Here is a 21,902-nt window from a genome sequence, read left to right as displayed (position 1 = left end):
TTTTGAACATTAGTCTTTAGATGCCAAGTGCCAAACTTGGAGCCACATGACCACGGGAAGGAGTGCGATGGTCATAAGTGCAAGGATAGGCCATAAATCATTTTTTTTCAGGGCTCTCATAACTAAACAGTTATCAAACAGTCATAAATTCAAGGACTACCTATATCAGTGGTGGCGAGCCCTTTCAGCACCAAGTGCCCAAACTGGAACGCATGTGCGCATGCGCTGAAGCCCCAGAAACTCCGAGACCAGCTGGCTGATGCACATGCATCACATAATGTACATAATGTACTGCATAGAAGAGCAGCTGGCGACGGCGCACGTGCCCACAGATAGGGTTCTGCGTGCCACCTCTGGCACACGTGCCATAGGTTCGCCATCACAGACCTATATACTATGGCACTATGCTTTGATCAGCATAGATTGTCTGACAATTTTATATTATATTTTTAGGGTGTTAGACAAAGCATACAACTAATGTAACTATATTGGAAAGCTACTATTGTCATCTGTAAGTGGGTAGGTGGAAGGCTGGAAGGCCCTCCTGAAGATACTGACATCCAATGAAAAGTAGTGGCGGATGCTGGGCCTGGGTGTTGATATTGGTATCAGAAGACCACAAAGTTGCTTACTGTCTGTGAAGAGAGAATGAACTAAGATGATGAAAATTGTCATCTTGCTCAACTTCGGTTACTAAAGTACCAAAGAAAGAAAGAACACTATCAAATAATTGATAGTTGTATCAACTAGTACTTATTTCCTTTCCTTCTTCCTTAGAATTCACTAACCAATATTTCATCACTTTTACCTTGCTTCAGATAAAATATACTGTGCACTCAATATTGGCAATCGTTCATTTCTATTTGTATTGTTGTAATTATTTTTAAATTTTTCCCTTTTTCTTCAAAAACTATTTTATATTCTAAATAATAAAGGTATTCTAAAGGCCTTAGCTTGCCTTGCTGTGTAATTTGTTGTACATGTGAGAACGGTTCTTACTTAAATTTGGAAAGCCGCCTGTGAAGATATACAGTCATTTCTGCATATTTTCCAACTTTAGCTTCCCAGTCTTACATTGTCAGCAATCTTTCATTGTGCCAGATTGATTCCTGTCACTTCAGCAGATATCTTAATAAATGGTGATACTTTCTGTTTATATTCTCTGGGATTCTACCTAATAGAAATATTTGTGGTTTTAATTCTAATTTTATTTTCAGAATTTTCTGGATGCTTTGATATATTTCTTTTTAGTACTTTTGAGGGATTTTTTCTTTTCAAAAGCCCCACATATGGTAAATATTCCTTCTTTATTGTGGCCTTGTCAACTTTTATGGCTGTGTGAATTGTCCATCTTAGTCACTGATGGAGTTTACTCACTTACTTGCGTATATGCCTTCTGAACTTGGTCCCTGATCGTGTCATCCCTACTTCCTATGTGCTACTGATAAACAAATATTGGTTGCCATTCTAGCAGAGACTCGTCAGCTAATATTCTAAACACTTTTCTCAGAATAAGAGGTTGGTTGCTAAGGTTATCTGAACTACCATGTCAAACAGTTAGAGCCACTAATTACAGTTCAGCATTTATTGTTCAGAAATGAGTCTTCAATTTTAATTTCAGAAAAGACTGAAATATTTCATCTCTCAAATCGTAGCTTAATGCAAAATTTCCTGGTTGGTGTAAATTCATGCTTTTGTATTATTCCAAGATAGTACAGGTAATCCTTACTTAGTAGCTGTTCACAGTTACAGCAGTAATGAAAAAGTGACTTTGCAATCAATCCTTGCATTTATGAACTTCACAGGTCTGGAAAGGAAAGGAAAGCTAAAATAAGGTAAGCACGGTCACAGTTTCACTTAGCAACCACTTCACTTAAACACCTGAGTTGCTGGTCTCAATTATAATTACTAAACAAGGACTACCTGTAGGATGTATTGAAGCTAATTAAAGCTTTTCTCATTTCCATAACTTAGCTGCATTTACATTGTACTTCTACCACATAAGATCTTGCTTTAGAAACTTGGACTGTGAGTATTGCAAGCATTGAAGTTTATAGTAAATTGGCAATTGCATCTGTCTGTCAAGACATATCTGTCATGTCTTGTTATCTTGTTGGCCTTTGTTGAAGAAGGTTTAAACAAGTTGCTGTACCTATTCCTTGACATTTTCTTATGAATTAGGAATTGATCCTAAAGACATTAATCTTAAATCTGTGCTATTCTTCCCCCCCACCCCCACCCCAAATGAGGTTAAAGTTAGCTGTCTTTGATACCGTTGCTTCTATGGAGGATTCTTCTATTTTCATTTTTAATTTTCAGGGGCTTCTTATCTGAGCAATGGGCAGTTATAATTCACTTGATATATAAAAACAAAAACCTTAGCGACAGTATTCAAAAACCAAAGAGAAAAGATGGTTCCAGAACAATTTCTATTGGGGGGGGGGGAGATTTAAGGCATTTTACAGACCAGATTTCTTGCTATTTTCATTTGTAGGGAAAAAACCCAGATCCAGTACCAGCATGAAGCTTGTCTTTCTCTTTGTGCTTTTGTTATTGTTGCTCTGTTTCTGGAGAATACAAAGGGATGCGTATTACATTACTTGAAAACAAGCAAATGTCGATTGCCTAACAATGCCAGCTACTCTTGGCTTGGTGAATCTGAAGGGAGTGTGGGAGGATCTAAGACAACTATTGTGATAGGCCAGTGAATGAACTGCCTGTGACTGGCAACAAAACTCTCTCCTTTGAATTGTCATCATGCAATTCCCTTTCCCGCCACCTCTGCAGATATGCTAATAGAAGCCGTCCTTCTTTTATAACTAACTGTGCCCCACTTGCAGAAGCGTTGTTTTCAGAACTTGCGTGAAAGAGTGATATTGATGTACAGCTTTACATTGATGTATAGATGATTGTACAGCAATCACGGTGGATCTGTCTAAAGTTTAAATTGAGACCATGACGCCAAGTTATATCTCAGCTTTCCAAGTCCTGAAGTCATAGAAATAGGAAACATGGTGTGTCTTCCAGGAAGAACCTACCTAGTTCAAGGAACCAGCTGGCCTTTGCAAAGTGGTTTTACAACCATGATGGCGGATTTCTCCCTTTTCTTACATGGAAGTCCATACTGGTGCAATCAAAGGAAAAGAAGGAAGGCACAACAGATCTCCTTTGCTGCGCTTAGTTCTGAGCTGACAAGGTGCTCCGTTTGGCTTGCAGAATAGCTATGTTGCAGGCAAGGGCCCTGTTTGCTTTTGCCTCCGAGAGCAAAGTCCTTCATGAGCCATCAGATCAGCCCTTCCCAAAACCCACCGTGAACTATACAGTGGTGACTTTGAAAACAGCAGGGTCACCTGATGGGATCCTGGGATTGAAGCCTATCAAATGGATGGTAAGGAATAATGGGTTTCCAGATGGGATGAAAGTGCATTGGCTTCTGCTTCTCCTCGCTTCCCCACCTCTTCCCTCTCCCCCCCCCACAGACCAGTTCCTCTTCTTGCAGAATATGCTGAAAAGCAAGCATGTGTACAAGCATGCTAAAACAGTATGCGTATTTATAATCCCATTTATGATCTGAATCTGGAACAGGAGATGGTTGGAAATAAAGGGATCTATACTCCTTGCCTGCAGCAGGTATATTGTCATACATAGTTGAGTTATTTAAATCTTCGCCTGTGTAGGATTTATCCTTGATTTTATCTCCTTTATTTCCTAAAGAACATAGTATCAATAATAATTAATGCATTGAGTTTTTGCATTTAAAAGTTCTTTTTGTAATGAAGCAGGTTCTGCTTTTTAAAGTTATAATATTTGTCACTTATTTCAGGTGCATAGAGTACTTTCCTCCCTCTCTCCAAAGGTAATAGTAGTGGGCAAAAACCTTATTTGGGATAATAGTGGAATGAGAAGGTTTAAAAATCACTCCTGTCTCTGTCTACTATTGATATTGTCTTGTCTTTTTAATTTTTATTTAGCACTGCATCTATTTTGGCCTTCAGTGATGAATATTTCTGTCCTGGTTTTTAAGAAAGCTTTTTTATGTTTCTAATAATATCTGCTTATGTTTATCTGAAAGTTGCATCTTCTGGCCTTGGAACATAATAACAGTTCTGTGAAGTAATCTATGTATATTCAGCAGTGAGGAAACTGCTAGGTACTATCTTCTAACCTGTTGGGCCTGTGTTCAAAAATCTAATGAGTAAGATCAAATTCATGTTAAACAATTCCAGCTTCCATTATGTAGACTTCTTGTACTAGTCTCATTTAAAAAATAAAGCCAGTATTTGCTTTATTTAGCACTGGTTAGAGCATTGAATGAGGACTGACATGCTCAAATACAGGTAGTCCTCCACTTACAGCAGTTCATTTAATGACCGTTCGAAGTTACAACAGCATCAATAAAAGTGACTTATGACTGTTTTTCACACTTATGACCATTGCAGCATCCCCATGGTCATGTGATCAAAATTCACACCTTGGCAACTGGCTTGTGTATGAAAATTGCAGTGTCCTGGACTCATGTGATCACCTTTGGCAACCTTCTGACAATGAAGTCAATGGGGAAGCCAGATTCACTTAACAACAGTGTTACTAACTTAACCACTGCGGGTGATACACTTAACAACTATGGCATGAAAGGTCATAAAATGTTGGAAAATTCACTTAACAACTGTCTCGTTTAGCAACATAAATTTTGGGCTCAATTATAGTCATAGGTTGAGGACTACCTGTACACCCTTACCCATGATATTAGCTATATATTTAGTCTAAACTATGTTACAGTACATTTTTTTTTCTGTATAGGTGAATTGAATTGTACTTTTAGTTCTTTGATAGGAATAATGAGATATCAGTGATATTGAAAAAAATAAGTTCTACACTTGTATGCTACTTTTTAAAAATATTTACAAATTCCAAAATGAAGTCTGCAAATAGAAATAGTTTTTAACATAATTTGATTGGAACTGCAAACACTGGTTCAAATCATGAAATTAGGGAGTTGTTTAGGCCAGGGGTCACCAACCTTTCGGACCTCAGGGACCACTAAATTCATAATTTTAAATCCTGTGGACCACTAATATGATCTGCCTAATGACCAGCTGGGTGGTTGTGGCTAGATGGTCATGTGATTGGTGGGCGTGGCCAACTTGATGTCACTTATGTGAGGGATACCTCGCCAGCCTCTACTCGCCCCTCCTCTCCCAGTCACTCCTTGCCTGCCCGCTCGGGCTCCTTAGGGCCCCAACAGGAAGCCGTTGTTGGAGGTAAGCAGCCACTACTAGAAAGAGTTGGCAAAACAGTTCAGTTCAAATTGGATCTGACTGAGAAGGAGGGTCAGCAGAAGCACCTCATTGAGGACTATGAGGATAGGCTTTCCAAGCAGAGGGAAGACCTGCAGGAATGCAAGGCCAGGTCCCGGCGCCTGGAGGCTCAGCAAGCGGAGATGGCCAGCTAGTTCCAGCCCATGATTCAGTCCCACTGGAATGAGGCCCTCTGGCTCTTTGCCACCAGCAGTGCTTCCCCCCAGCCTTCGCCCAAAGCCCAACACCAGGAAGCTGAAGCAAACTCCAAGTTGGAATTTCTGCCCCCGTCCGACCCATACAAAAAGATCCTGAAGGGGGAGAGACACAGTAACAAAAGCATTCATTGCATGAATCAGGCCCAGGGGCCATAGTTTGAGGACCCCTGATTTAGTGCAATATTAAAAAATGCAAATAATTTTTCTGCGGACCACCAAAATTTTCTCATGGACCACCATTGGTCCACGGACCACCAGTTGGCGACTGCTGGTTTAGGCAGTCTCAGAATCGGACACAGTTGAATGGAAGAAAAAAATCCTAAGAATATTTGCAAATGCTAAGGCTGACTTTTGCTTGCTTTGAGCTGAAGCTCTTTAGCTGTTTAAACACCCCTCTGAGATCAAACAATAGTTATACACCATTGCCATTATTTGCCTCTCAAGAGACTTGTTAGCCAAAATGTTGACTTTCTATAGGTGTTGTTTTGGAAACCTTGTTGGAGGAAATGTTCCCCAGTGCTGAATAATATCTTTGTTTAACCCTCCAGGTGCCAACAGTAGAGAAGTGATGTTAAGTTCTTATTTCTGTTCCAGAGTAATGCTACATCAAGAGTAATGTCACTTAATGCTGAATTACTAGAATTGACTTCAGTATTTTTGCAAATCGGTTTTTTTCCTTGAGGATTGTACAAATTGCACCTTTGCCAGGTGATGAGCATGGACTAGCCTGTGGCATACTTCAATGATAGAAAATAGGATTCAGATGGGTATTTATACAATCTTTCCTCCTGGATTTTTATCTAAATAGTTTCTAAACTGGACTGAAAGGAAACAGATGGACACAGGAAAAACCTGAAGAAGAAAAACGGCCAGAAATTTAGAAGTAGTCACACAGTAAGAGCTTCCTTAGGAATGAATCCTACTTTTGAAGTGGAATGAGCAAAGTGTTTAATAAATGTAGTTGAATTTATAAATCAGCATTGGATAAAGAACATCCCCATCTCAAAAATAGGCAACAGACCAGTATAAATAAAAATAACATTCTTTTTTTTTTTTTCAGATGCATTGTAATGTACTGTTGCATCTGTTCTGGGGGGTTCGTTGCAGATAATTAGTACTCTAGTTAATTTAGTTTTGTGATGACTAGACTCAAAATAGAGCATGAACTTAAATACCATAATAGCCAGGAGATGTGTTTGCACAGAATAAGACAAGCTGCTTTCCTTTGATATATAGATGTCAGCTGCTTCTCTGTTACAAAATTATTTTTTCTAAAGAACACTAAGACTTTTATTAATAGTGCAAGGTTCATTTTGTTTGCTAGTTTCTTTTTTGATTTTTTTAACCAAATACAGCATGCTATCTAGAACATTACAGCTTTTAAGCAGTACATCAGCTTAAGTGCAAGAACATAAATTTCCAGACATTGAAGTCCTAGTCATTTCACACTTGGACTACTGGCAATGCGTTCTACATGGGGCTCCCTTTGAAGAGCATTCAGGAGCTTCAACCGGTGCAGACCGCAGCACCGTGGGCAGTCTTTGAGGCCCCTAAAGTGGCCCATGTTATACCACTGTTCCAATAGCTTCACTGGCTGCTGGCTTGCTTCCAGATGCAATTTAAGGTGTTGGTTATTACCTATAAAGCCTTGCATGGTATGGGTCCAGGTTACTTGAGGAACCTTCTCACCCCTATGGGACAAGCCCTCCCCACCCATGCTGGCAGAGGAGGAATGCCACAGGTCCCAACAAGAAATTCCAACTGGCGGGGTCCAGGAGAAGAACCTTCTCTGTCTTGGCCCTTGCTCTTTGGAACATGATGCTCCATGGCGGTGAGATTGGCTCCCGCCCTCTTGACTTTCCACAGGAACCTAAAGACCTGGCTCTGCCAGTTGGCTTGAGGCTCCAATGGGGGAATATCACACTGGAGGTGGTTGACTGATGTAATAGCAGTTCCCACTCCCCCCCCCCCAATATATACTGCTCTCTTCCTCCCCATCTTTAATTATAACTTGTATTTTATTGCAGTTTTAATGTGGTTTTTATAGGTGTAGTGTGTGTATACACACATACACATTGACATACACGTGTATAATTTTATTCTAATGTTGTAAATTGCTGAGAGTCGCCTTATAGCGAGATGGACAGCAGGTTTCATAAATGGATGAATGTATGATAGGTTGCTCCTCACTCCTCAAAGATGTTCTTCCAAACTGAGTTGCAGGAAAATGAAGTAAGTCTGTAAATTATGCTTTTGATTGATCAGGTTCATGAAAATCACGATCAGATTACATGTGAATTATTGGTGATTTACCAGCTTCAACAGCTTTCTTGGAGTAGCCCTGCATGCTGAACAAGATACTCTCTCTCTTGAAAAACCTTCTGCTTTGTTTTTTTGTTTTTTGCTGAACGAAAGGGAAGGGATAAAATTATATATCTAATTGCCATAGTTTCTGTGCAGTGAGAGATTATATATATACATGGGGAATATTACATGAACTCAGGATTGTGTGGTCATCAATGCAATAAAGGTGATTATTCTGCTTTATTGCTTGGTATTTTTATTTAGATTGCATTGTCTATCCGTATATGGACTAGTTATTGTGTTTAGAAACATGAAGTAGATAGCAGTGGCTTTGAAGGATTATTATTACTATTCCCGATGTTTATTTAGGGTAAGTCACTATATTAGGCTCTGGTGAGATTAAACAGGATCAGTTTAATCCATATGGTGTGTTTGTTGAGTCTCGCCAAACCAACAGAAATAGGTTTGTTTCCTTTATTTATGGAGCACCACCAACTTCACTGGGGCAAGGGAACATTGTGTTATGGAAAGTTTTATTTGCAACTTTGTTAAAATGAGACATACGTTATATGTTTCTGCTCTTTTCCTTGCTGAATCTCTTCTTGAAACATTTGTTGTACTGTTATTCCTTTGTTAATGCTTGCAATTCTGGCAGTGGTTGAAAATGTGTGGTGCGTGTTAGAACTGAAATGGCTGGCAGATCCTATTCAGGGCCCTCCCATCACTGGATAGTGATAACAAGTTAGCTGAAAAAGCACAAGAGCCCTCTGGTGGTCAAATAAATTTTATTTCCACAGGCATATTATCTCAGTCTCTGGTAGGACTCTGAAAGCACTACTATGCCTCTAAGAGCACCAGTGCATTTGCAACTCATTTGCATATTAGACTTCTATAGTTAAAAATGTATTGGTGCCGTTCTATAATTAGTTTTTAAAATATATCTAGTTTTAATGATACGTATTTATTAAGCATATAAATGCTATCGAGTTACCCTTTGTTGCTTTCTAATATCCAGAAGTGTCTATATTTTAAATATGGATGGAAATCCATCAACTGGACTTTGCACATTTAATATGGGATAAGCCGTTAATAACCTCCTCCAAAATTCAAATCATTGTTTTCTCCTCCCTTGGGGAGGAAAGAAAGGAGTCACACCTAAAATTAGTAGACTATCTGAAACTAACACATACAGACATATAAAGCAATGGGGTTACTGGCAATGATTAAATGATCACTGTAGGAATCCAAAACCTTGCATTCCAAGTTGGAAACAGTCCCAATCATCCTGTCTTTAGTAGAGAGGGGGATTATTTGGTGTAGTTAGAAAACCACAGCAATTTTATCTGTTACAGCTAGAAATACAATGCAAAATTTGTTTTATAAGGACTTACGTGGTTTTTATATGATATTGCCACTGGCCTTCTTGCAAATGGACACCTCTAGATTTATGGAGATTTTTGATGTTAACTAAGAATTTTAGAAATTTTAGTCAAGTAACAACTCGTAAGGAATGTGGGCTCTCTTGAAATAATATCTAAACAGATGAGTTACATTTGTTTGCTAATGACAACTCTGTTCTCTAGGATGTCTGTCTGTCTGTCTGTCTGTCTGTCTGTCTGTCTGTCTGTCTCTCCCCCCCCCTTAATAGAAAGACTATGGCTGCCTATAGTGGTAGATCCCATTCTTTGAGTGGTAGATCCCATTCTTTGCACATGTCTCTTTCATCCTATAAATCTCCAGATAGACCAAGAAAGACTAATATAAAAAATTGCGGAGTTTTGCACTAGTTAGCTATAGTACTGTGTTAGATGGACCAGGGTTCTGATTTTTGTGATAGAAAGCGGGGCCTGTGTTCCTCTGCTCAGAAAATATTTATAAGATACTAACACAGAAGGTAATAATCACTTAGTAAACAAATTGTTTAAAACAGATGTGTCAAAAATAAACTAAAGAGCCTTGGTAGTACAGTGGTCTAAGGCACCCTGTAATTAAGCTGGTTATTAAGACCAGCTGCCTGCAATTACTGCAGGTTCGAATCTCGCCAAGGCTCAAGGTTGACTCAGCCTTCTATCCTTTCTAAGGTAGGTAAATTGAGGACCCAGTTGTGGGGGCAATAAGCTGACTTTGTATAAATATACAAAAGGATGAAGGCTATTGCTGAGCACATTGTAAGCCGCCCTGAGTCTCCGGAGAAGGGCGGCATATAAATCAAATTAAAAAAAAAACATTATAAAACCTTAGGATATTAATTAGGGAAATAAAAGGAATTAAAGTTGAATCTGTTAGATTAAGGGGAAAAAACATGACTATTATTGTATTGTAGCATGGACTATTGGGGTTCAAAAACATCTAGGGAAAAGGTCACAAAAGAGTACAGGTCCACTTCCTGCTGTAATGGAGCCTGGAATTTCTGTCAGATGTCATCACGGTCATAAATCAAAGCATTCATGTCACCAACACAATTTTATGACATTTTTTGCAGTGGTTGTAAGCAAACCCATTGCCATGGTGAGCATTTTTTGCTGGAAACCGGCTGTAAATGCTACTTTTTTGGGGGGGAGTTATAAATCGCTGTCACATGGCAAGATGGTGTAAATAATGGTTTCTGTGGGCTGATTGCTGTGCACTCAAAATGTGATGACATAACTTGGAGGGGGGGGCAGAATTACAAACTTTGAATCCAGGTCATAAGTACCTTTTGGGAGTCCCTCATAACTTGGAACAGTCGCTAAGCAACCAGTCATAAGTCAAAGAGAGCCTGTTTGAATGTTTCTGCAAAGCAGTCTTCAAGCTGGATAATTCACACATGCTGCTTAGTGGTAAGTGAGATTCAAAGTGAGCAAATGCATAGTATTCCCTCATAGGACCAAAAAAAAAACCTACCTCTGTACATAAACTTATGGGATCTAAATTACAGAGAGGTAGGACCTGCGGGTCAGCTCATTGTGCTGCTGAAAAGGACAAACCAGACAGTGGACTGATTATGAAAGGGGTTGCAAATGAAACTAACATTATACGTTGGTAGTCTGCTTACTCAGAATACCATGCAATTTCAAGCCTAATTTCAGAATATATATATTGTAGAAGAATGTATAGGGAAAAATAAAGAAATGCATAGATACTAGAAATATAGAATATATATACCCGTGATGGTGAACCTATGGCACACGTGCCACAGGTGGCACGTGGAGCCATATTGATGGGCACGCGAGCTCAGCTCCGGCACACATACGCACACCTGCCAGCTGATTTTCGGGCCTTCTGGGCCCACTGGAAGTTGGCAAACAAGCCGTTTCCGGTCTCTGGAGGGCCTCCGGGGGGTGGGGGTGGGGAAGGCCGTTTTCACCCTCCCCAGGCTCCTAGAAAGGCTCTGGAGCGTGGGGAGGGCAAAAAACAGGCCTACCGGGCCCACCAGGCCATCACATGCCAAAAACGGGGGAAGCACGGGGGGGTCACACACACATGCGCAGGGCACATAGAATTATGGGTATGGACACACACACGCACACACCCCTGCACTCCCCCCACTTTTGGCACACGATGGCAAAAAGGTTAGCCATCACTGATATATACCATGCATTTTGGTAGGAACTGCCTTTAAAGAAAGTCTTAAAGAACATTTACTAATGCTGTGAAGAGAGAGTAGTAAGCATTCCTGTTTCAGAACATTTATCACTTGAGGCTGAACAGTAACATGACAGCAAATAAATTCAGGGCAAATTTTAGTTAATTACTATTTTATGCAATGGATAGTGAACTCAAGAGATTCACTGCAGGAAATTTGGCTAGCTGTTTCCCAAAGGCTTTAAAACAGTATCATGTATTGCAGGTAAAACTATTAATAGCTGTAAATCATAAGATTGTAAACAAACAGATTATATCTCTGCTTGCCAGATGCTGTGGACAAACAGTATGAAATAGTTATTGAGCCTATCTTCTTTGGTTTGCCATTGTTGGAAAAACAATACCGGATTAGATCAGAGTGTGCAGTTGTGAGTCACAATAAAATATAATTGTTGTTCTGGCCTTGTCCATTATTATTTGAACCTCGCAGTGCTTTACTCGACAATCAGCTGTGGCCCTTGGATATTTAATGTTGCAGAGGCAATCCTTAACATATTTGTGTCTGAGTACTAGGAATGCATAGAATGTCACATAGAATGATAATATACATTACACATTTAACTGCAATGCATATTTCATTTGGGAGAAGACTCCGATTTTCCCAGGTGCAGTATAATAAGGGTATAAATAAGGGTATAAACATGTTTATCTTGCCCAGAGTCAAGGCAGTATATGCAAGATGAACAGATTTTGTCATCCAAAACTCAGAAGTTAGGATAAGGCTGTAGCTTTAACAAGTGTCCTCTCCCTTAGGCTGAGAATGTGCAAACTAAGAAAAGGGATTTTTCAGGAACCAGCTTAAGAGGGCTATGTGATCACAATCAATGACTTAAAGTTAGATTGTGTTCCAAAATAAAAGAAAAAATAAATTACAAATGAACAACCCTGGTAGCGCAGCAGACTAAAGCACTGTTATTAACATCAGCTGCCTGCAATTACTGCAAGTTCAAATCTCCCCAGGCTCAAGGTTGACTCAGCCTTCCATCCTTTCTAAGGGAGGTAAAATGAGGACCCAGATTGTGGAGGCAATAAGCTGACTTTGTATAAAATATACAAAAGTATGAAGGCTATTGCTTAGCGCATTGTAAGCCGCCCTGAGTCTCCGGAGAAGGGCGGCATATAAATCAAATTAAAAAAAAACAAAACAGCAGGGGGTCAATTGCTCACATCAAATTTCTGGGGTAACTTTAGTTTGTCCTGGTTGGCCATCTGAATTCTAAGAATTCAGACTCATATATAAGGGAGGAAAAAGGAATATCTAACTCTTAAGCATTTCATCTTTATTAATGTATTTCTATTATGAAGACACATCTTTGTATACAATGATGTTTATGAACTTTTAATTTTCTCTAACCTGGAAGCTCTTACGAGCAAGTAGCATGAACTTTGTCATGGACTGAACTCAAATGTGAGGAGTTTGTCTTTCATCCCAACGTTCCCACTCTGTCCAGCTGCTCTGCTTAAAGAATACAGTCGCTGCTAAGGATTTTACCATTTAAAATTTATATACTGCTGAATCTTATGATTCACAATGGTTCGATTCTTCCCCTGCTAAAATAATAAGGGAATATATGTGAGGGTTTAGTTGGAAGTTGTTTCATGTTGTGCCAGCATGACTGCCTGCCTAATGTGGGGGTCAAATTAGACCCAATGTTGAATCTGGCCTTAAGGCTTGTGATATTTTTCCATAAACTCAGACCCCTCTGGTTATACAAGAAGCGAATGACCTGAGGTAGAGAAGGGAACTGCTAATCTGGATGGGTCATATGGAGCCTAAGCATAATACGAGGAGAGCATGCACAAGAGAACAAAATGCCCGATTTTTCTCTGTAACACAAGAAATTGGTGTGAGGAGTGGGAAAAAGACTGCAAGAAAGTAGGCTAGTGTCTCTCTGTAAGTAAAAAAGATAAAAGTAGGTCAGACAGGCTGTGAACTGCAGCTACATGTCTGTGTGGCTCAGGAAAACTTCTCTGCTGCATTGTGAAGGAATTGGGAGGACTGGTGTGGAAACATCACTGATTGTGCTCAGCAGCATTGTTCTTACAGCAGCCAGGTGGCTTAGTGCAATTCTTGCAAAACCAGGTATTTTAGGATTTTTTTTTTTATTTATTTATTTGCCTTCTGGGTTTCATATTGGAAGAAAAGGCAGTCCTGTGATATAGGAAAGAATGAAAAGCCCTTTTTTCTAGCAATAATAATGGCAGCACAAACCTCTTTCAGTAAGTGAAGAGAAAATGTATGTGTGTGAAAAAGAGTTGAGAGACAGGGTTCTGGGAATGTACTTCCAGGCCATGTTTCTGTAGCTAGTATAGAACTGGGAAGGGCTTTTTTTACTGCTCCATCCCACTTTAAGTAAACTGTAATATGTTTGTCCCTAATAGTGGGCCCCTGAGGATTCAACTTGTAAGTTAATATATTTAGAATAACTACGGTTTGGAGATTTCCCTAATAGAGCAGTGTGAGCGTAAATAGACACCCACCCCTTACGATTCAAGCAGTACTACTTAGTTTTGTCTTGTAAAATTTGTCTTCCATTTCCTAATTGTAACATTGGCAAGATGCCATCGCTCAGATGGAGACTTTGGCATGAGGAGTTAGTTGCCTGATCACTTAAGCTGTACAGACTCAGTCTAAAGCTACACCCTTTGCTTTCTAAAGCCTATTCTTCTTATGTTGGCAACTCTCCATAAACTTTGAGCTATTTCAGGGCAAAACCCAAAAGTTTATAATCAAGAGCTATATAAAGCTTACATAACGGACAGAATGAGGATATGATTATTTGTCTTATAACCAACCCAAATTGTTTAAATAGTAGTTTTAAATAATTTAAGTAATTAAGTTGTGGGCTCTATTTCTCTTCCAGATTTGCACATGAAGGTAACAACATTAATTATGTTTATTTTACTGTGGTGTAATTACAGCAGAGAAAAGGGACTGGGATTTTTGGATTCTTACTATTTAGGAAGAAAGATCTCTCCATCATACCCTCAAATGGTTTTTGGAAAGCCTGTCTAGCTCTGGAATTCCCACTACTGTAGACATTGCCTTAGAAACATAAGTGCATAACCAATAGCTTGCTAGATGAGATCTCTGGCTCAACTCGTCCAGCTTTCTGTACTCCGTGGCCAACCAGCTGCCACTCTCACTAGTCTTCCAAGAATGGCCTTCAGAAGCACCCCCACTGCTATCAAGGCTAATAGACATTGATTCCCATGACTTCTAGTTCTATCCATTGGTCCAAACCATTTTTGCACCCAGTCAAGCTTGTGGTAGCAGATTCAAAAGTTTAATTATGTGCAGTATAAAAAAGAAAAATCTTCCTTTTGTCTGTCCTGATTCTTCCAGGATTCTATTTTATTGGGAGTTTATCTTTCTTTATGAATAGGCTTTCTCAAAATTAATCTATGTCAATGAGTCCTAACTGTGTGGTCTTATAGTTTGATAGAAAAGCTTTTTCAACTGAAGCATTGCTGGGATAATAAATACTTACAGATCTCAGGAGGGCTCTTATTCCAGAAGATAGCCAATGTAACAGAATTGCAGCCGGCCAGAAACCTTGGGAGATAGGCAGTCTCTTGAATAATCGGCCCTATGTTGTGTAGGGCAGTGGTCCCCAACCCCCGGTCCGTGGACCGGTGCCGGGCCGTGGAGTACCTGGCACCGGGCCGCGCAGCGGCCGGGGGACATGAACGCTGCAGCGCAAAGGCTCCTGGGCCGTGCGCAAAAGCTCCTGGGCCGTGCGCAAAGGCTCCAGGGAAGAGAGCCCCGCGCAGGTACGCACGTGTGGCCCAAAGCCCGTACCCCTGCGCGCGCTCAGCGGGCCACGGTAAAATTATCAAAGGCTGATTGGTCCGCGGCGATAAAAAGGTTGGGGACCACTGGTGTAGGGCTTTGTAGATAATAACCAGCAGCTGGAATCAGCTGGAAGTACACAGGTGACAAAATAGAGCTTTTATGTGTTCATCCCAAGACATGCCCACCACTGCCCGTTCCTTTGCATCTGGATTTGTTGAAGCTTCTGAATGGTTTTGCGAAGAGCCACATGAGAAACGTGCTATTCAAGCTATGAGGTTACCAGGGCATCCTTCTGCCTGAAGGACCTCCTGATCTAGGAAGAAGTGCATCTGGCACACCAGATAGAGATGTGCAAAGGCCTTTTTGGCTACAACTGCCACCTGCTCTTTGAACAGGGGCTGTGAGTTCAGGATGATCTTCAAACTGCACACCTTGAACGGGGAAGTGCTAAATCTTGGATATAATCTGGTTTGTGTGTGCAGCTACTAGAGAGTATGCATGAAACTTCCAGTGGTAAAAGCAGTTGTACCAAATTCCAAGTTTTGAATTTGGCAATTGCCATCTGAGAAAAAAAGCTTTTTAGTCTTAATAGCTAGTGGGTTCACCGCTGCATCTTTAATTCTGTTAATTTGTTTGTTTTCTGAGACCTGAATGAGAGCTCAAAGTGTCTGAACCAGAGGTGGGTTTCAGCAGGTTCTGACCAGTTCTGGAGAACCGGTAGTGGAAATTTTGAGTAGTTCGGAAAACCGGTAAATACCACCTTTGACTGCCCCCCCCCCCCGGTCTATTCTCTACCTCCCGAGTCCCAGCTGATTGGGAGGAAATGGGGATATTGCAGTAACCTTCCCCTGAAGTGGGGTGGGAATGAAGATTTTATAGTATCCTTCCCCTGCTACGCCCACCAAGCCACACCCACAGAACTGGTAGTAAAGAATTTTGAAACCCACCACTGGTCTGTACCTCACTTGGTCATACTGTAGCAGTTGCCTGCTCTCAATTAAATGGCTGGGATCCCTGAAACTGTATGTGGCATATAAGAAGAGATAAGATTGGTCTTTGTTCTCTCAGCATTTTGCAAACCAAGTATTAGTATTTATTAAACCAAGTATTAGTATTAGTATTTATTAAATTTTTAAGTAAGGCAATCCTAATTTTTTAAAAAAATTTATTTGTAGTTTTAAATGGTGTTTTAATGTACAGGTAGTTCTTGACCTACAACAGTTCGTTTAGTGACCGTTCAAAGTTACAAGGCACTGAAAAAGTGACTTATGACCATTTTGCACGCTTATGACCATTGCAGCATCCCCATGGTCATGTGATAAAAATTCAGATGCTTGGCAACTGACTTTTGTGTATAACAGTTGCAGTATCCCTAGGTCATGTGATCACCTTTTGCAAGCAAAGTCAATGGGGAAGCCAGTAACAAACATATAACTAACTTAACAACTGAAGTGATTCACTTAACAACTGTGGCAAGAAAGGTCGTACAATGGGGCAAAACTCACATTTAACAAATGTCTCGCTTAGCAACAACAAATTTGGGACAATTGTGGTTGTAAGTCAAGGACTACCTGTATTTTGGTTTAATTTATCATCTTGGTGGCATCTCTGGGGGAAGTTTCTAATAAATAAATGATGATACCTCCCCAATATTAGGACATTACATTAGAGCTGCAAAAATCAGTGCCAAAGAATTAATGTTTTCTGTAGCTTTTTCCTGCCATCTAATGGCCATGCAACACATTCAACCTATTAAGTATTATGCTGTTAGGCCTATGAGCAATTGTAATCTAGAACAGCTGATGACAGTAGCTTTTTAAATTATTTGGATTGGATTGGCTCTTAGAGTAATATGGATTTAATAGGTAAGTTTTTATCATGTGTTCAGCCATTAATCAATCGTTGATCATTTCTGATCCAGAGTATAATAGCTGAATCTGGAGAGATGTATGTATGCTATTTTCTACAATCCTGGAAACAATGACTCCTTACAAGTCAGACTTGTTAAAAGAGGCTCCTTCTGGTCTAATGAATGAATCTAGTATTCATCAATATGCCACTCAAAGGAGTGAGTGAGAGACAAATCCTTGTTAAAAAGGGACTCTTGCTTCCCATTGAAGCCTCCTCAGTTTATATTATTCAACCGTTGAGGTCTTCAAGCATCTTTCTTCCTTTTCAACATTGTTTCTTCCCCTCTGCTTTCTTACAGTGAAGGAGTTTCTTGCAAAAGCCAAAGAAGAATTCCTTAAGAAATGGGAGAATCCATCACAGGTATGGTGATACCTTTGCATTTCTCATAGTCAACTCTTCTTTTTTTCCCCGTAGGAATAATGAAATGAAAATTGTTCTTCAGCCCAATTTTAAAATGACAATGGGTGTGTAAAGGGAACCACAAATTATTAAATTTCCATTGGACTGAAACTGCATTTAAACAAGTTTGTCAAGAATTCTAATGTCTTGTAAAATGCTGGCACACCTAAAAACCAGTGCTATGATGTAGATGTACAGTTTTATAAAAAGGTACTCATCTTCTTTCAGATATTTTGAATCTTTGCATTATCTTTATGAGAGCTTCATATGGGTCCAACGGATACACAAAGGAAACAAAACCCGCCAAAGTTTGGAAATGGTTTCATTTATTTCATAACAGAATCATCCAACGTGTAATAGATAATCATCAGATAATCGCCCGGCCGCCCTGTTTAGGGTGACCCGCTCCCTTCTCCATCTGGAAGCGCGGGATGACCCCTTGCAGGGCCGAGCTGAGGACTTTGTGCAGTATCTGTATGACAAAATCGCTCAGATTCGGGAAGGGCTGGCCTCTGACTGGGTATGTCCAGACGGGATGACTGAGGCAGGTCTTGAGAGTGTTATCTGGGGAGAGTTCAATCCTGTGGCTCCCGAGGACATGGACAGGGTCCTGGGACGGCTGAACGTGACCACATGTTTATTGGACCCGTGTCCCTCCTGGTTGGTACTGGCTTCCCGGGAGGTGACACGAGGCTGGCTCCAGAAGATTGTTAACGCTTCTTTGAGTGAGGGGGTCCTGCCGGCTGCTTTGAAAGAAGCGGTTGTGAGGCCCCTCCTCAAGAAGCCCTCTCTGGATCCGGCTGTTTTGGCTAACTATCGTCCAGTCTCCAACCTTCGCTTCGTTGCGAAGGTTGTTGAGAGTGTAGTAGCGCAACAGCTTCCCCGGTACCTGGATGAAACTGTCTATCTAGACCCGCTCCAGTCCGGCTTCCGGCCTGGGCACAGCACGGAAACGGCATTGGTCGCGTTGGTGGATGATCTCTGGAGGGCTCGGGATAGGGGTTGCTCCTCTATCCTGGTCCTGTTAGACCTCTCAGCGGCTTTTGATACCATCGACCATGGTATCATGTTGCACCGGGGGTGGGGGTGGGGGGCACCGTTCTGCGGTGGTTCTCCTCCTACCTCTCTGACCGGTCACAATCTGTGTTGACGGGGGGCAGCGGTCGACCCCGAGGCACCTTGCTTGTGGGGTGCCACAAGGGTCGGTCCTCTCGCCCCTTCTGTTCAACATTTATGTAAAGCCGCTGGGTGAGATCATCCGTGGCTTCGGGGTGGAGTTCCATCAGTACGCTGATGACACCCAGCTGTACATCTCCACCCCAGGCCACCCCAACAATGCCCTTGAAGTGATGTCCCAGTGCCTGGAGGCCGTGCGGGCCTGGATGGGGAGAAACAGGCTCCGACAACCCCTCCAAGACCGAGTGGCTGTGGCTTCCAGCATCCCAATATAGCCAGCTGACGCCATCGCTGGCTATTGGGGGCGAATCACTCGCCCCCACGGAGAGGGCTCGCAACTTGGGCGTCCTCCTGGACGCACGGCTGCCTCTAGAAGACCATTTGACGGCCGTGGCCAGGGGGGCTTTTTATCAGGTTCGCCTGATACGCCAGTTGCACCCCTTTCTAGATCGGGACTCTCTACGCACAGTCACTCAGGCACTAGTCACTTCCCGCCTGGACTACTGCAACGCTCTCTACATGGGGCTCCCCCTGGGGTGCACCCGGAGGCTCCAGCTGGTCCAGAACGCGGCCGCGCGGGGGATTATGGGGGCGACGAGGCGCTCCCATGTGACACCTCTCCTGCGCGAGCTGCACTGGCTCCCGGTGGTCTTCCGGGTGCGCTTCAAGGTATTGGTGACCACCTTTAAAGCGCTCCATGGCTTAGGGCTGGGGTACTTACGAGACCGCCTACTGCCACCAATAGCCTCCCATCAGCCAGTACGCTCGCACAGAGTGGGCCTCCTCAGGGTGCCGTCCGCCAGACAATGTCGGCTGGCGACCCCCAGGGGGAGAGCCTTCTCTGTGACGGCGCCCACCCTCTGGAATAACCTTCCCCCAGAGTTACGTATAATAACAGACCTCCGGATTTTTCGTCGGGCCCTGAAAACCTATTTATTTCAACTAGCTGGGCTGGCTTGAGCTAAATTTTAAATTGATTTTAAATTGGGTTGTTTTAATTTACGGCCAGAATATTTAATTATTTTAATACTGTTTTTTAAATTTTGTATGCTTTGTTTTTACTTAGGCTGTGCACCGCCCTGAGTCCTATTTGGAGAAGGGCGGTATAGAAATTTAAACAAATAAATAAATAAATAAATAAATAAATAATATAGTCAATATGAAAAAATAATCATCCTACCTCCATCAGTCAGTTCAACTGAAAGGATACCAGTATGCAATTCAAGTTGTTGGTGGTTACCTATTAAAAAAACCCTTCCAGGCTTAGGGCCAGGCTACTTACCAGAGCATCTCTCTCCACTGGGGCCTATGCATCCTGTTAGATCTAGCAAGAGAGGCGTACTCTGGATCCCATCCATGATAAAAAGTCATCTGTTGGGACCCAGAAGAAGTGTTTTTGGATGAGTGCTTTGGGACTCATCCTTTGGAACATCACCCACTCAGAAATGATCCTCCTGGCCTTTCACAAGTCACTAAAAGCATAGTTTTGTTATTAAGCCTGGGGCCCTGATAAATATGGGTAAGCCTGTTTGTGGTTATGCTGAGTGTTTAGGAGTGAGCCTGTTTTCTGGTAAGTCAGAGAATTCTTGGCTGCTGTTTTATGCTATTTCTGTTATTATTTATTCCCCTCGTTTTTATTATTTTTATTCTGCTTTAATTGTTAGCAGTCCAGAATTTTGTATATATGGGTGGCCATATAAATTTCCTAAGTAAATAAAGGCCTATATGGGAGTGAGTTCTACATTAAATAATTGAGGCTATTTGGGAGCAGCTCTGTCCAATCTGACAAACTTTGGCTCCCATCACCCTATGAAGTTTTCACTACATAGATTTTAGAGATACATCATAATATGCTCACATTTCCAAAATTCTCAGTAAAATGTAGTTATTTATTTACCCAACCAGTTTGGAAGAAGTTACAAAACCATTTTCAAACTCTGAAATTTCACCAAATCACAGAAGGAAACCTAGTCTTGAAGACTGAATTTGAGATAATAGCGAAATCTTACCGAAATCTTACCAAGTCACAAAAATGCCTAGAAGAACATTAAGGGATTTAGAGGCTTTTCTCACTTGTCTAAAATTAGAGTTCATGGTTTCACCATCAGAAAAGCACGAAGTACAAATGGGAATATAACATGGCAGAAGCCATTGATCACTAAGAAGAACATCAGTATTTGCTATAGTTTTGCAAAAAAAATCATTTGGATAACTGTCCACACTTAATGGAGGAATGTTCTATGCACAGATGAGTCAAAAGTGAGACTTTTCGGGCTATTTAAGTGCTAGTAAGTATGGTGGTTACTATTCATTGCATTCATGATTATCTCATGAATCTCATGCCAACAACTGTCAGACCTAGAGTGGTAGAGGGCTTTGCAATATTTTGTTGCCCCAGGACTAGGACAAGTTGCACCCATGGAAGAAGCATGAATTCTATTTGTATTTCATAATTCCACATTCTGTCTGAAAACTGAAATACAAATGGTTCAGGAAGATAGTAATCCTAAAGTTGTCAAGCAAGTGTGCAAGATAATGGATTGAAGGAGAACAAATTCAGTTGTAGATGGTCAAATAAAAGACCTAAACCCCACCGAACTGTTGTGGCAACACTTGAAACAAACATTTTATGCTAGAAAATCATCTAATGTTGTTGAATAGAAGCAATTTGCCATGAAGAAATAAACCCAGGAATGGGATACCCTTAATGACTAATTACAAGAAACATTTGAATGCATTTATAGAAACTAAAGATATTGTAATGCAATTATTGAATGTAGGACATTGATTATTATTTCATACTGGTATTTAGCATGTTTTCAGAAAATCTGAAAGGTGGCAAATAGTTTTTTTTACAAAACTTTAATTCTAGAGGTATGAAAACTTTTTGCTTTGATTCTTTAACTGTGGCTGTTGTTGTTTTCAAAGAGCTAGTCTTTGAAAGAACTCATCAGAAACCTCGGTTACTAGTACTTACACCAGATGAAAATATTTTGATGTTAATATGAACACTAAATTGCTCTATCCAGGGAACCAGCTTTGAATCAGTGTTAAATGTTCAATCTCACTACTGTATAATTAGAAATTTACCCATAGTTCAGATTCCTGATCCTGTGATTTAAAGTTTGTTTAGTATTTTATATGTAAATAATCTTGAAATATATAACACCTTTTCTT

The 21,902-nt window shown here is 40.9% G+C and overlaps 1 protein-coding gene across 2 annotated transcripts in view; it reads left to right on the top strand.

Annotated features, from left to right (window-relative positions):
- The window catches only part of PRKACA (protein kinase cAMP-activated catalytic subunit alpha), a 58,911-nt gene that overhangs the window by 17,370 nt on the left and 19,639 nt on the right, over positions 1–21,902 (top strand). For both annotated transcript variants that reach the window (XM_070937406.1, XM_070937405.1), the window contains exon 2: positions 17,449–17,510. Coding sequence is in view for 1 of the 2 variants with exons in the window: in XM_070937405.1 (XP_070793506.1) it covers positions 17,449–17,510 (62 nt within the window). In the remaining variant the exon portion in view is untranslated. The remainder of the gene's footprint in view (positions 1–17,448; positions 17,511–21,902) is intronic.

The sequence above is a fragment of the Pituophis catenifer genome, unplaced genomic scaffold, assembly GCF_029215685.1.
Source record: "Pituophis catenifer annectens isolate HBS135680 unplaced genomic scaffold, rPitCat1.0.hap2 SCAF_2, whole genome shotgun sequence".
NCBI classification, from domain to species: domain Eukaryota; kingdom Metazoa; phylum Chordata; class Lepidosauria; order Squamata; family Colubridae; genus Pituophis; species Pituophis catenifer.
Note: the sequence above shows the minus strand (reverse complement) of the source record. Positions and strands in the feature narration are given on the sequence as shown.